This window comes from Aulonocara sp. 'chitande type north' Nkhata Bay, linkage group LG17 (assembly GCF_057382095.1).
Source record: "Aulonocara sp. 'chitande type north' Nkhata Bay isolate Kocher_YH1m ecotype deep benthic linkage group LG17, A_spYH_male_GT1.1, whole genome shotgun sequence".
In the NCBI taxonomy this organism is placed as follows: Eukaryota; Metazoa; Chordata; class Actinopteri; order Cichliformes; family Cichlidae; genus Aulonocara; species Aulonocara sp. 'chitande type north' Nkhata Bay.
In genome coordinates, this window is record NC_141360.1 from 4,889,093 (window position 1) to 4,903,987 (window position 14,895).

The 14,895-nt window shown below is 41.3% G+C and overlaps 1 protein-coding gene across 2 annotated transcripts; it reads right to left on the reverse strand.

The window, feature by feature from the left end:
• Positions 1 to 2,340: 2,340 nt before the first annotated feature.
• hcfc2 (host cell factor C2) lies at positions 2,341 to 12,735 on the reverse strand. Of its 2 annotated transcripts, XM_086269517.1 has the most exons (18): positions 12,714 to 12,735; positions 11,834 to 12,075; positions 11,200 to 11,348; positions 10,951 to 11,111; positions 10,663 to 10,865; positions 9,177 to 9,261; positions 7,274 to 7,377; positions 6,872 to 7,105; positions 6,580 to 6,783; positions 6,314 to 6,348; positions 5,633 to 5,753; positions 4,915 to 4,971; positions 4,774 to 4,829; positions 4,549 to 4,692; positions 4,280 to 4,462; positions 3,893 to 4,190; positions 3,733 to 3,805; positions 2,341 to 3,646 (listed from the first exon to the last, which is right to left on the reverse strand). In XM_086269517.1, the coding sequence occupies exons 2-18, from the start codon at positions 11,997 to 11,999 to the stop codon at positions 3,637 to 3,639; spliced, it is 2,283 nt and encodes a 760-aa protein (XP_086125643.1). In that variant the 5' UTR covers positions 12,000 to 12,075; positions 12,714 to 12,735; the 3' UTR covers positions 2,341 to 3,636. The 2 variants fall into 2 exon arrangements, with proteins under 2 accessions (XP_086125643.1, XP_086125642.1); XM_086269516.1 differs by lacking the exon at positions 12,714 to 12,735 and having other exon boundaries at positions 4,280 to 4,465; positions 11,834 to 12,138.
• Positions 12,736 to 14,895: the final 2,160 nt, after the last annotated feature.

Sequence of the window (14,895 nt, forward strand, 5' to 3'; positions counted from 1 at the left end):
AGGGATAGGGAAGGTGATATAATCAGTTCTTATTTTTTCAATTTCTTCCCTTTGGAAATCTTTTAATATGTAAATTTGGAGAATAAAGACTCCTTAATGAAGATCTTAGAAACTTATTCAGTTGAGTCGTTTTATTCTATATCAGTGTTGAGTGTGCAGGTGCTAAGTTTTAAATTACAATCGCCGATTGTAATGTCCATTACGTCCTCCTGAGCTTATGCACTTTGGTTCACGGGATAGTGCCTTTCCCTATTCACACGTAAACAGCCCCAAACCCATATTTAAAGCATTCGCCTATGTTTGGTTTGTCGCTTCTTCCAGCTGAGGTTATTATACAGCAGGATCCGTGATAGTCTCCGAAGCGAACCGTGCGCATTTACCCACGCAGGGGACATTCACTCACTGCCAGCTTCCCTGGGGCATTTTCCTGTCTTCTGGCCACTTTGACCACCTCCAGAATGGTCAACACCAATATTCAAGTGTCAGCGTTTCCTAGAAAGAACATTGGTCTGAAGACTACTGCTTTTTCCTTAAGCCCCTTGGCTATTTTGTTTCTAATTTAGCTTTTTTTGCAAGTGTCATTACTTGCAGCATGACCTGAAGCTCATTCAGATTAATCAGGTAGTTCAATTTCTAGAAGATCTATGTGTGCTATTGCAAGAGAGTTCGCTGTGTCTACCAGTAGTTTCAAGAGTGTGGAGGAGCTACCAGATGGGCCATTACATGAGGAGACCTGGGCTGGGCGGTCAATCTATCAGTAGGACTGGCATCTGCTCCACTGATTTAGGAAGAACGGGAGGAGCACTGCAAGAGCCCCACAAGATAACCTCTATCAGGGTGCTCATGTGCATTTTTCTAAACATATGGTCAAGAAGTCTCCATGAGCATGACATGAGGGCCTGAAAGGACCTGTGTTCATTGAACACCAATCAGTCTACATGGTGCTGTTCTATGGGGAACACCAGAAATGGTAGGTCCACCATTGGCACCTCATTCTTTTTCAGATAAGAGCAGGTTTACACTGAGTACGTGACAGATGTGGAAAAAATGTGGAAAGAACAAGAGAGATGTTGTGCTACCTGGATAACATCTTCCAGTATTGCTGGTTTGGCAGTAAGTTAGTGATAGTTTGGCAATGGTTATCCAAGGAGCACCACACAGACCAACAGTACTGACTCCTGTTATTGAACCCTTCAGACCTTACTATGAGGCTTACTTCTGGTTCCTTGTGAAGGTCATTCATGTGGTCAGAGTGTGAAGGCAACTCATAAATGAGGAAGGCACGGACGCTGATGACTGGCCTTCACATTCCCTAGACATGAAATAAATTAAGAACCTCTCCCGAGCCACATGAAACGAGCCGGATCAGCCTGTGATCTCAGTGTTTAATATTGACTTTTTTGGTGTAATTTTGTTTTTGAGGGACAGTCAATCTGAATGAAGTTTACTTTTCAGGGAAAAGGAAGCTGCACCAGCTCATCTAGCACCAACAACCATGACATGCCCGGAGTCAAATAAATCATCCATTTTCTCCCATTCTGATGCTCAGTTTAAACTGCGGCAGGTCATCTCGTTCACGTCTACATGCCTGCTGTCTTATTATTGATTAGATCATTTTTAATGAGCAAATAAACAGGTTGTAGGGCGGAAAATTACTGAGATTTTTACTAAAAAGTGTTCATCCTGTAAGCATGTGCTATATCTGTTACAGTAATAATTATATTTGCTACTGTATCAAACCTTCATATATAGTCTGGTATTTCCACATTATAGTTCATACTAACCCATACATTACCACAGCTGTTTCACACACATTTACCACATTCAACAAAATATGTTGCAGCGACTCTTCATATTTTAACTGAAATGCTAAATATATATTTGAGAACAACATATTTCTTTCTACGCCCGTACCCTCACCTATGGTCACGAGCTGTGGGTAGTGACAGAAAGAACGAGATTGCGAATACAAGCGGCGGAAAAGGGTGGCTGGCCTCGCCCTTAGAGATAGGGTGAGAAGTTCAGCTATTCGGGAGGGGCTCAGAGTAGAGCCGCTGCTCCTCCTCATCGAAAGGAGTCAGTTGAGGTGGTTCGGGCATCTGACAAGGATGGGCGCCTCCTGGGCAAGGTTTTCTGGGCATGTCCCACAGGGAGGAGACCCCAGGGCAGATCCAGGACACCCTGGAGAGATTATATCTCTCGGCTGGCCTGGGAACGCCTTGGTGTTCCCCCAAACAAGCTGGAGGTGGTGGCTGGGGAGAGGGAAGTCTGGGCTTCTTTGCTTGGGCTGCTACCCGAGTGACCCGGCCCCAGATAAGTGGAAGAAAACTGATGAATGGATGGATGGATGTTTTTTTTATTATTATTATTGCAGGTCACATTGATTAGTTATACACACATTAGACTTCATCACCTCTGAGACCTGAGCAGCTTGCACACATCTGCAATTAGATACCAGAAGAAGCTGCTGCTGATCCAGAGCAACAAACCGACCAAAGATGCTGAAGCATATCTCCACCGGCCCACACACAGGTGTTACACCAGCATCCAGCAGGTAGTCGTATCTTGAGCACCTTTCTTTTAAATCCTATACAGTGCCACTAATGATTGTCATTAGAAACTTTGTGCACTCTCTGGTCACTGCTTTAAAAGTGAAAAATGTAAATTCACCCCTTTTTTTGTTTTCCATTATATTGCAACAGTATTTCACCCAGCCTCTGTAATAACTGCCTGTGGTCTGTACATTATTGAGGTCCATGCAAAGCTGCGAGTGTCCTCAATAGCACAATTACAGGCTGATGTTTGCTGATACTATCATGACATTTATATTTATAAATCTTCAAGAAAACAGGTGCAGATTGATATAATCCGAATTATAAAAACAACAATTTACTCAGTGTAAATTCCAGTGGCTAACTGATGAAACTATATATGGATGAGTGAGAGTCTTTTATAAGAGGAAAATGAAACGGGTAAAAAGTGTGGCATCTTTACTGCACCTGGTAAAGACGGTAACACGATGGAGAAGATGGCAAAGCTGTAATACCTTTCACCCAGTACATGACTGTTTTCTGTGGCTATGAGTATATTGAAATGAAATTATGTCAGAAATAGGTTAAGAGTACATGGCTTTTGAACATGCTAATAAAAGCACTGTGATGTATTACACATACATTACAGTGAGATAAATGTAAAGACAAAGAAAAATCAAACTGAAATTATATATATACGTATAACGGAAACAAGTTTGCAGTAACATGTGGCTGAGTAAGACACAAAAACATGAGTAACATTGCTGATATTTCATAACCCCGTGGGACCGGTGGGGCCTGTAAAAGGACCACTCGTGTTTCCTTCTCATAGCCCGTCAGTGGCTTGTTCAGTAAACACTGAGGCGTCTTCACGTCTTCCAGAATGCATTTCAAACAATACTTGCAGTGTTTTCTACATCTTATAATACTATAATAATTACTTAACAAAACACTTTAACTAAAACAGAACAGTGGCCAAACAGCCTGTGAAAATGTAAATCTATTTACAAAGTAAAAATTAAATAGATTAAAAATAAATTAACAAAACTATTGGGAAATAGATTTGCCAGCATCTTAAGTGAAAAGTCCTTTCCCTAAAACATTTTCAGCTGGAGCTGCAAGAAGAAAGAAAATAAAGAACCAATTACAAGTGTCCACTTTGAAAAATAAACAAAGCAGAAAAGTTAAAAACTCTGATCACCTGTCAGCAGCGTCGTTGTCAGCCTCAGCACTGCTGTCAGCTTTGGATAGTGATGTTCGCAGTGTACTGGGATCTATAAAACACAGAAAGAGGAGGTTGATACATCCATCATTTTAATGTGAGAGGAAGTTTAAATAAATAATATCGGAAGCTGCTCCACCTTGAATCCAGCGGATCTGCGTGGCTGGGCCGTAGCCTTGCTCATTCTTTGCAGCGATCCGGAAGACGACTGCTGGTCGGTTGGAGGCAGAGCTGTCGATGTGCGCGTTGTCCAGGTGGCTGGAACTGACCGAGCAGGAGGTCTTGGTGCCACGGTATATCCGGATGAACGCCATCTGACCCGGCCGATCCGAAGTGGATGAGCGGCTCTTCCTCACTGCCATGTACATGGAATACTCCAGGATCCGGCCCGATGGAGATGAAGGAGCCTCCCAAGTGATGTGGACTGAATCAGTGGCCTACATGCAAACGATACCGAAAAGCACATCAAATACATTTTCCAGTTTTCCTGATCTTTGCATCAATATTTCTTGATACTGTGTGTCACCTTGGTAATCTTAACAGCAGAGGGTGCTCCAGGGAAGCCAGGCTGGCAGGTTTTGAACTCGCTCACTGGGCTGAAATCTCCCTGGCCAAAGTAGTTGATGCCTGCAACTCTGAACCTGTATGTCTGACCGGTAGCCAGCTCCTGCTTCTCTCTGCCCTGGTAGTCCTGAGGCCCTGGCAGCTTCTTCTGAAGGAGAGAGCGAGCATGTGAGGGTAAGATGTAATCCATAGGTGGTTTCTTCATAAACACCATTCACTTCTGGTTTTTACCTCTTTAGTGTTCGTTGCCCGACTGTTGATGGCAGATGTCACCTGGTCACCATCAGCAGGTAGGTAGTAGTGGCTGACCTCAGAGAATAGTGCTTTGAACACGCCGACATCAAACCACACAGCGTTGTCTGGATTCTGCCGAACCTGTAGGTGATGGTTTGTGGTGTTAGTATGAACCAAGCTGAGAGGCAGAGTTAAAAATTCACTATCAGAAGAAAATCCGACCTGATCTGTGTGGGTATAAAAATCTGCTGTCTTGTCTGCAGAAACCGGCTTTTTGCCTGTAAAAAGGTAAAACAATCAACACGTTTTAAAATCCTCACCAGTCAAATATCACTGATGTTAGAGCGTAAGAGCCACCATTACCTGACTGGAGCTGAGCTGAGCTGCTGAGATCTGCTGCTGCAGTCTCCTGCCCAGCAGCTACAAACAGAACACACAGAAACAAAAACAATCTAAAAATGTCATAATAACAAAATCCTGCTTTGGAGAAAAATTAAATTACATTATAGGTCACATCCGGTTCAGTAACACAATCTGATGTGGCCTGCAAATTTTGAAGCATTTACATTCTGTCATAAACAGTGCTGTGCCTGCACCAAGGCAGAGTATATGATAAATAAGGATAATTTGAACTGTGACTCGTACAAAGCTACTCTAGCCACGTCAAAGAATGCATTGCTTTTGTATTATTTTCAAGTTGAGTCTAAGATTAGAAGTCATAAACTGGAGTAAGAGTTTATTTGTGCAGCCATGTTTCTGCAAACATATCTGACTATTACTGTGCAGGAGCTTAAATTCTTAAACACACATTGGTAACAGCAGATAGCTTCCCCTCCCTGACCTTGCGTCAGCTGGAGGCTTCTTCCTATTAAAAGGGAGTTTTTCCTTCCCACTGTTGTAAATCGCTTGCTTATAGGAGGACATCTGATTGTTGGGGGTTATTTCTGTATTACTGTAGTCTTTATCTTACAATATAAAAGTGGCTTGGTGACTGTTGTGGTGATTTGAGGTCGTATAAACAAAACTGAAATGAACTGTATAAAACAGCATTTAAGCAAGAACCACCTGATAAGAGACTTACTGCAGAGTTTTAGGTTAGAGTCCTCTTTCAAGTCTCTCCCATCGATCCTCCCACCCTGTGCTTGACTGTCTGCTGAGCCATTTGAAGATTTTGCTGAAGCATCCTGCTGCAGCAAAGCACCCTGAGAAAGAAAAAAAACATCAGGGAGAAAATTTAAGCACTACGTCTGGACTGCTGGCGTGTTAGTGTGGCTGTATGTTAGTGTTTGTGTATTAAATCTTATTTATAGATAGTTCTGGGTGATAAAATGATAAATACAGTTATTGTGAAGTAACTTTTCCTCAGTGTTAAGATAAAGCCAGTAGAGCTCATTCCATTCACATTTTGACAGATAACCCAAAAAGCTAATAAGATTAGTACTGAACTGAACTAATGATGTGGCTGGATCTGAGCTATAGCCACATAATTTTAAACTGAAGCACCGTGTAGGACTGGCAGCCGGCAATAGCACACATGATATTTGGGCGACTGAAGCTTTGTACACGATTAAATCAGGAACAATAACAAGAGAGAAAACAAAGGGGAAAAAAGTGACTTCTTCAAAGACTTAAGTCACTTGGACGATGAAATGTTTCTCCCACTGACAGCACAACGCCCACAAGAAGTGATTTGATTGACATTGATCACTGTTCTTCCCCCATATTGCCCAGCCTTTATTATTGATATAAGAAAGACTCTTACCTGTGCTGCTCCTTTCTCTTCTCGGTTTGCGGTTTCTTCATTTTGACAATGATGGGATCAAACCATTTTACAAAGAAAGTAAAGAAAGACTGATAGTGTCAATAGTGTATTTTATGAGTCTGAAAGCATTGAAATTGTTCCCTTTTTGCTGTATTCTGTATTCTGTTTGCAGTGACCATTAGCTCTACACAGAAACGTTTCCATCTAAATCCAATAAAGATTTTAATATAAACTGATGAAGTCACTGAAGGCTGTGCTTTCCTTACCAGCAGATTGTTTTTCCTTTCCATTCTGACCATCTATTCCTGTTGGATCCGCTGGTTTGGGACCACTCACTGTAGTCCTGGGGGAACTTGCAGGCTGGATCTGGAGGATATAGCAGTCTGCCGCAGCCAGGGGGCGCCATGCCACATGGAGCATGCTGACAGTAGATTTGATGAGCAGCACTGCCTCTGGGGTCGCTGGTCGATCTGAGACCAAAGGATTTTTAAACAGATTTGTGCTTTTTGCCCCCCCAGCACCGACCCCATTGCCCTAACTCGCTCCCCCGTTTCTCACCTGTTTCCAGGTACCACAGGTCCTTGCAGCACACTTGGTAGTTCCAGCTCTTGCGGTATCCATCACGACCGCTCCAAACGTAAAGCCTGGAGCCAACACTAGCGGCGCAGTGGCCAGCCCTGGCTCTTGGCCTGCAGGCATATGGATCATCGGTCTGTGGTCCCTGGCTCTGCAGCTGGTACTCTATATCATCATCGTGCTGCTCTGGGCCAAGGTTCTGCCAAGTCATAGTGTCTGTGATAGGAAAACCAGGTAACAGTGAGCTTGCTGGCCTCCATGAAGGATTGTAGGAATTCCATGGATGAGATTAAACAAACAAACAAAAAAGGCTCACAGGCTACAGATCTCATTTACAAAACCACTCATAAGTTATTTTAAGGGGTTATAATGAGAAGAACTCACCTAAGTTGAGAACGCTCAGGGAATTAGTGCAGATCCATTCAGTTCCTAAAGCAATGTGCGTCTCTGACTCTGGAGCAGGAATCCAGCCGCCAAAAACATACATCCTGCAGACAGAACACACCAGACTATGTCGAAGGACATTCTGGTTTCATATATACACAAGAACTATAAAACAATAACACACAAACATTGGGTGATGTAAGACTTGGATGCAGCTGCTCATCCATGAAAACCCATTACAGCTCTCTATGCACTGTTCTTGACCAATTAGCTCAAGGCCAAACTAAGTTTGGAGGTCTGGAGCAACTGAATCTGCCAAAAGTTGGTGACCTCTGCACATTATGTGCATCAACAGCAGATGACCCTGCTTTGTAATTTTACATCGCCTACCACTTCATGTATGTTGGAGTTGCTGTCATCCCCAGTGGCTTTCACATTGTTATAATACCACTAACAGCTGACTGTGGAATATTTATTAGTGAAGAAATTTCATGACTAGACTTGTTGCACAGCTGCCATCCTATCACGGTACCACACTGGAATTCACCGAGCTCCTGAGAGCAACTAATTCTTTCACAAATGTTTGTAGAAGCAGTCTGAATGCCTAGGAGCTTTATTTGATCCACCTGTGGCCATGGAAGAGCCTGAAACACCTGAACTCAATGACTTGGATGGGTGAATACGTTTGGCAGCATTATGCTCAGGACGAACTGAAATATGATGTTTTATCAACGTAGATAATCATTTATAAAGTTAAGCTGCATTATCAGATTTAGCCACATGGCAGAGTATAAAGTAGGGCTGCCACAAACGATTATTTTGATTATTTTTGTGATCAGTCGACTAATCACATCATGCATCTATTGGAGGTAAAGCGTACAGCTTATTTTAACAGCATGCATCTGCTCTTATATAACTATCATTAGTTTACAGCTTGAATATGTGCTAACTAAAAATAAAGACAAGATGATAGTTTATTAAATTTTTAATGAAATTTGCAGATGGTCTCAGTGGAGTTTAATAAACTCAGCCATCTGCTCCTTGCTATCTAAAATACAACAGGACATTGGAGTAAATTCTCGACCATCTCACACTTCTGTTTATTCAGTTTTCTAAATAAATAGAAAACTGATTATTCAGTTTGTGAAAACTATAACTTTAATCTCAGCCAAACTGATTTACTAAGGAACAAATAAAACACAGAAAAAAGCCAAACAATAACATTTTTAAACTATCTAAGTGACTTATATATCGTGTTTAACCCGAGTAGCGAAAGACCGCTGCTCTCGCCGGCTCTAGTGAGCCCTGAACCCCGGCTAGCTGTCGAGCTAGTGGGTAACAGACGTCTCTCGAAAACGTCAGAGCACTTTTGCAAATATGTGATGTCTTGATAAACTGAGCAGATATTTGAAGTTTACACAGCTACATTCTCGCCTGAAAATATGTTAAAAGTTTATTTTGTGACCCAGAAAGAGTAATAAGAGTAATATAAAACTGAAGGACACATCTGTCGGAGTCTTCGAATTTGGATAGCCTTCGTCGTGTCGCTGTAACGTAATAGGCCTACAAATGCGGCTTCCGAAGGATGCTGTCCCTGAATTTGGACACAGCAACGATGCTGGACACCGCTGCTTCTTCTTTGGGGTTTAACGGCAGCTGGCATCCTTGTACATGCAGTGCTGCCACCTTCTGTTTCAGCCCGTTATTACACTCTTAAACCCTAATGCTTATTCCTGTGTCTTTCGGGATCTTACAAAGCTTTAAAGGACGCGTCTACTATTAAATAAATCGTCGACGTAAGCGTGATTAGTCGACTAATTGTGGCAGCCCTAATATAAAGTAGCTTTTTGTTGCCAGAGAGGAACACAAAAAACTCTCTGGTGTTAATACATAAGAAGCTTACTTGTTTCCGATGACACTGGCCGAATGAAGACTTCTGGGAAATGGTGTGGAACCTTTTGTTTCCGGTATTGACCAAACCATTGTGTCTAACGACGACAAAGAAAAGATATAGGTGTGTTTAAATATTCCAAACTCCTGTTCCTCATTACCAATTAGAAATGGAGACATGCAAACAGGGCTTAAAACATCAAAGAGAAAAATCAGGGTGTTAAACATGTCACTTCTTGCATTCTGATGATTTTCTATTTAGCAATTTGAGTTTTTCCAGAAATAATTTCTTATGTTATTTCAGTTAATTCATCAACCCTTGAACTTAATATGCTTATGCACATTAAAAAAGAAAATCTCACATCTAATTGGGGATGACCGTTTTCTAATTATGAGGAATCTCAGTGGACTCACATGTGTTAGAGACATGGCTGAGCAAAGTTATATAACGTTACCTTTCTGTGATGAATGATTGCCAAATTAGCTTAAAAGGTCAAAATAACAAAATGAAGCCTGCAGGGAATGACACAGCTGACACCTAACTGAGGAGCAATGCAAACAAAGGTTTAAATTCATAACGCTGGTTTATTTTCTCAGGGTTGGCAACTTTGGAGGAAGACTGAACACTGACAATTTTGATCATATGTAACTTCACCAACTTCTGGCACAACCAAAGGTATTTTCACCATTACAGTTTTCATTTTATACTTACTGCCATGTTGCACAAATATACAAACACATGAATTTTAGATAGATAGATAGATAGATAGATAGATAGATAGATAGATAGATAGATAGATAGATAGATAGATAGATAGATATACACACACACACTGCAAATCCTGTGTAGAGTTAATATCAACCAAACTTACTCTCACATTAATCATTAAGGCAGTTTTATTAAAAATTCATGCTTAAACCCTTTTTTTGTCCTTCTTTTTCTGGCTGGTCTGTTTAGGGATTGCCTCCATCTCACACTATACCTAGAATCCTCCTCTATCACACCAACCCTGTGCATGTCCTTCTCCACTACATCCATGAATCGCATTCTGTGGTCTTCCTCTTTTCCTCCTGCCTGGCAGCTGCAATCTTCATGATTCTTTGTACGATACAGCCACGATCCCTCCTCTGTAAATATGCAAACTATCTCACTGCTGCCTAGCGTTGCCTCCAAACCATTTAACCTGAGCTGTCCCTATGATATACTCATTTCTAATCCTGTTACACTCTTGCTGCTATCCTTCTGTCCCAAATCCTCCACTACTCTGGTCTTCCATCGACTCCACACTTGCATTTAGGTTGTTTCTTTTTGTTGTTGTTATACTATTGTTCTTTTTTGGCTTGCAATTTATTGGGCAGGATGAGAGAATGACAATTGGCAACAATCACAAGCATAAGTATCACTAGTGCAATTTAAATTTTAATCCAAGTGAACATCAAAATAAAGCTTTCTTTCTGCAGCTAGTCACTATGATATATAAAACCAAGATCACTCCTACCAAGATCAAGCTGCCAGAGGTCATCTAGCCGACTTCCTTGCATCCCTCCAAAGATGTAGAGCTTCGGGGAACCAAGGCCAGTGTAGGCAACTGATGTATGGGACTCCCGTGCAGAGGGACCACGGCCCTTTGTGTCTGGAATGTTCCAGCCTCTGGCCCCTGAAACTGACTGGAGCTCCAATTCATACAAGTCTCCCAAATACCTAAAATGGGAAAAACCCAATAAACCACAGAGCACTTACAGGTTTTTACACCATTCTTGAGAGTAAAGATGTGTCTGCACAGTACCTTGGCACGTTGCCATTGGGATCCTCACTATCATTGGCCAGCCCTCCAAACAGGTAGCATTTATTACCCACAAGAGTGAAGCTGTGTCCGATCCGAGGGCACGGCAGTGAGCCATTTCTGGGTGCCCTTGGTTTCAGCTTCTTCCACAGCCAGCGACTCGCCTGAGAAACAAAAAATATCTTTTAACATCTTCCCCATAACAGCAGCACAGTTAGAAGAAGCTGCAGTGGAAAAAAGAGACAGTGTTACCTGGAGTTCATAGAGGCTGTTGGTGTATTTTCCAAACTCAACCATTCCACCAAAGACCAGTATTCGAGTACCTTCACAAACAAAGCCATGGGCTGCACAGCCAGGAGGGATGTCACCCCTAACCGCAGGTAGAAACCACTGCTTTGAGACTGGGAAAAAGGGTAGCTGTTAGCCAATGTATTATACAAGTCTTAATAATGTTTAATGCACTGGCCAAAGCTGGCCTGGAGACAATTCACGCATTCACGTTAAATATATTTTTACATACATAACCCAAACTGCACCTTAAGTAACAAAAGAACTTCATATATTTAAACAAAGGATGTGACGTTCTTACTTTTTTTTGGCTCTTGCTCAAATTCACTTTACAGTTCACTACATTTCGGAACTATAAAACTCTCCTGGTCAAGTAAGTGGATAGTTTACAAACATGAAAAAGAACCCAACCAAATAATATCGTACACGCAATTTTATAATTTTGCGGTTGTTTTATAAAGATATATGTAACACATATACAGTATACAAAAGCCCGTGGTGGAGGGCTCGTTAGCTTAAGGGGTCGTTTCCCTCTCGAGCATGCTAAAAACATTAGCCGCTAACCTGCTAGTTAGCGTGAATGCTAACGGTAGCTCACCAGTGTTGTAAACATGGAGATCCTCCGCTATCCCTTCGTTTCCACCACCGAAAACGACGATGAGCTCCCGGATTGCGACTGCACGGTGTCCATGCCTGGACCGAGGTATCACTCCTGTAACGGAATGCACTTTCCTCCACTGCGGATCCTCTTCGCTGCTCGTCATTTTCCCGTTGGGGAGCCCAAAGTTTGGCGCTGTGGACGTTTTAAAGATGGGGGCGGACCGGAGAGGGCATCAGGAACTTCAACCAAAGAGGAACAAACAAATAGGAAGTCTCACTCTGATCTTTGGTTTGGCTTAATTTTTCTGTATATGAGTTTTTAGGAGTTGCAGAGCAGTTCGTTAGATTAACGTGAAGAGATGGAGAACTATTCGGTGGAAGCACATATTCTTGATGCCTGTGACAATTGATTTTACACATGCATATCTGTCTATTTGTAGTCTTTTCATCTGAAAAAATATTTCTCATTATTTATTTTTATTTTTTGGGTGGAAGGGGAAAAACACAAAGTTTTGATTTCCATTTGCGCCAAAATATGTTCACATGTGCACATAAAGCATTTGTTTTAACTTGTTATTGATCAGATTGTGTGTGTTGATTGGTTACCAGACAGATTAATTGTCCGTCAGTGCAACTTGGCCTCTTTCATCCTTTCTCTCATTTGTCTGTGCAGTTTTGCATGTCCTGATGCATGCTATATGGCTGTATTGTTATGATTTTCTTACTGACTTAACATTTAAAGGTGTATTTTGTAATTACCCTAGGCAAGAAGTAAATAAAACTTTCACCACCAGTGGGCAGTGTTTGGCAAGTGAGTGTCTTAAAATGGTTTCAAATGTGCATAGCTGCGCTTTCATTTTTGATGTAGCCATACCCACCATCTCGCCAAGAGCCTTTTGTAGTAGTGATGTGTCGGTCGCCAACGAAATGGCTCTTAGAGCGGATCTTTTTTTCCCTTTCTCTCACCCTCTCCCTCGCACTTTTTTCCGCTTCACTCCGCACGCGAGCCTTGTGCTTTACGCTGGGATGAGGGGGGAGGGTCGGTAGAGTTACACTCGCAGTAGCACAGGAACAGAGCGGGAGGGAAAGAGAGAGAGAAAGAGAGCCAGGGACAATGACGTCACATTAGAAAGGTATAGTAATCATCCACAACTATTTTCAGTTGTGGATGTTAAAGGATTCAGAAAGTTTATTCATGCAGGTCCATATGACAGAGAATATGCATCTTCTTTTTGTTTTCATATTTTAATTTATATTTAATTGTGTTGTGGTTTGCAGTGTTTTGTGTTGTTTCACTGAAAATTTAAATAGTTAAAAGTTGAAATGTGAATAGTTGGTTTTAGTATTATATGATTTATTTATTACATTTTATGTGGAGTGAATAAATAAAAGTATATTTACGGTGGCAAACGTATGTAGACAAAACACGTACAAACTCCAAAACACATAAAAACTCCAAAACACGTAAAAATTCCAAAGCACGTACAAAAGATGACAGAAGTGCTCCAGGATGCTAGGGGCAGTGTTGAGCTTTTGTTACCTAGTGGCTATACAAGCCAGCAAGTACCAACAACCGGATTTGGTGTGTGGTAGTAACAGGTAAATTAACTTTTCTTTTAAATTATTTTAATATATATGAGTGCTTGTGTATAAATACACAAACAATACACATATGCTTTCAATTATGTAATTTAAGTGATCTAGGTAGCTCTGTTAAGGAAGTTCAGTTAACGCTAGAAATGTGTTTTGGAGTTTGTACTTGCTTTGGACTTTGTGCATGCGTGTTTATACATGTTTATATATAAACATGTATAAATAAAACCACTTTTTTTACATTAGTAATTCCTTTTGTGCTTAATTTTCTATTGTTGTTAATAATAAATTAATTAAAGCAACATAACAACCTGAAGAGCCGGTTCGGAGCCGAAAGAGCCGGCTCTTTTTAGTGAGCCGAGCTGAAAGAGCTGGTTCTCTAAAAAGAGCTGGAAATCCCATCACTACTTTGTAGGCCACCAAAAATAACTTGCCTTGTTAAATTCAGTCCTCCGAATTCTCTTGGTAGTCTTAGTTTTTTCTAATGTTATCAACTACTTTAAAAGACAGGTATTCAAAAAAGCGCAGCAGTGTGTGCTGCACGTAGTGTAGAATGTTGCTCGATTGCACTGCATGTCACAAGCTAAACAGTCAAATGACATAAGGACGACATGCAAAACCACACAGTCAAATGAGAGGAAGTGCAACAAGATGACACATGTAAAGTTGCACTCACACAGACTAATCTTTTATTAGGTGAGAAAAGACCTGCACAATAGTTTGCTATTATTTCGCACACAAATGAAGCACAGGTCAAAGCAGACAAGACAACAAAATGTTTTCTCATGCGTTTGCCTCACACAGTCAGACAGCATCTGAACGTAACTTTATCACAAGAGGAATTTCATAGGAAACCCAACATTCAAACCTCCACCCAGGGACATTTACATAACAATTTCAAATTGATCTGTGTTGCGTTATGGAAAGTAACTTGACATGGTGCACAGACAATCCAGCTCCACCAGCTGTTGGGTAAGCATTACCTGCCAGTGACTGCCCATTACATTGTGTTTTTCCTGTTGGGTTAAATTAGCTTCTGACTGCTTGATGACTCTAAACTGTCTCACATGCGACCCCTATCGGCATGCAGTTGCAATAATAAACGATTGCAGAATTATGTCATGAAGGCTGCATGATATAAATGATGCAACAGCTGTTGGCATGGCATTGGAGGCCACCGTGACACACATACACTCACTAAAAAATGTTTAATGTAGAATTGAACCATACAGCACTGTCTGACTTAGACACAACAGGTTTCTCAGTGATTAAAAAGCAAAATCTGATTAATATTTTATGCTAAATTCTGTCTGTTGACCAGTATGTGACTAGAAGGTGTGAGGTCGTTTGATGTTGCTCTCTGGTGTGGGTTTGGAAATGGAAATTTCAGGGAGAGCAGAGAGTGGGCTGCGCTTATGCTGAGGCGTGGTTCATCTTTGCAGACATAAACGATCTTTCCCTTTCTCT

What these genes read in the sequence shown, in the direction of transcription:
- hcfc2 (XM_086269516.1), bottom strand. Translation starts at nt 11,999, where the DNA reads ATGACGAGCAGCGAAGAGGATCCGCAGTGGAGGAAAGTGCATTCCGTT. An exon ending in CCCAATGGCAACGTGCCAAG is followed by an intron (nt 10,866 to 10,950) that starts GTACTGTGCAGA and finishes TTCCCATTTTAG; the next exon opens with GTATTTGGGAGACTTGTATG. An exon ending in CTGCTGTTAAGATTACCAAG is followed by an intron (nt 4,191 to 4,279) that starts GTGACACACAGT and finishes GTTTGCATGTAG; the next exon opens with GCCACTGATTCAGTCCACAT.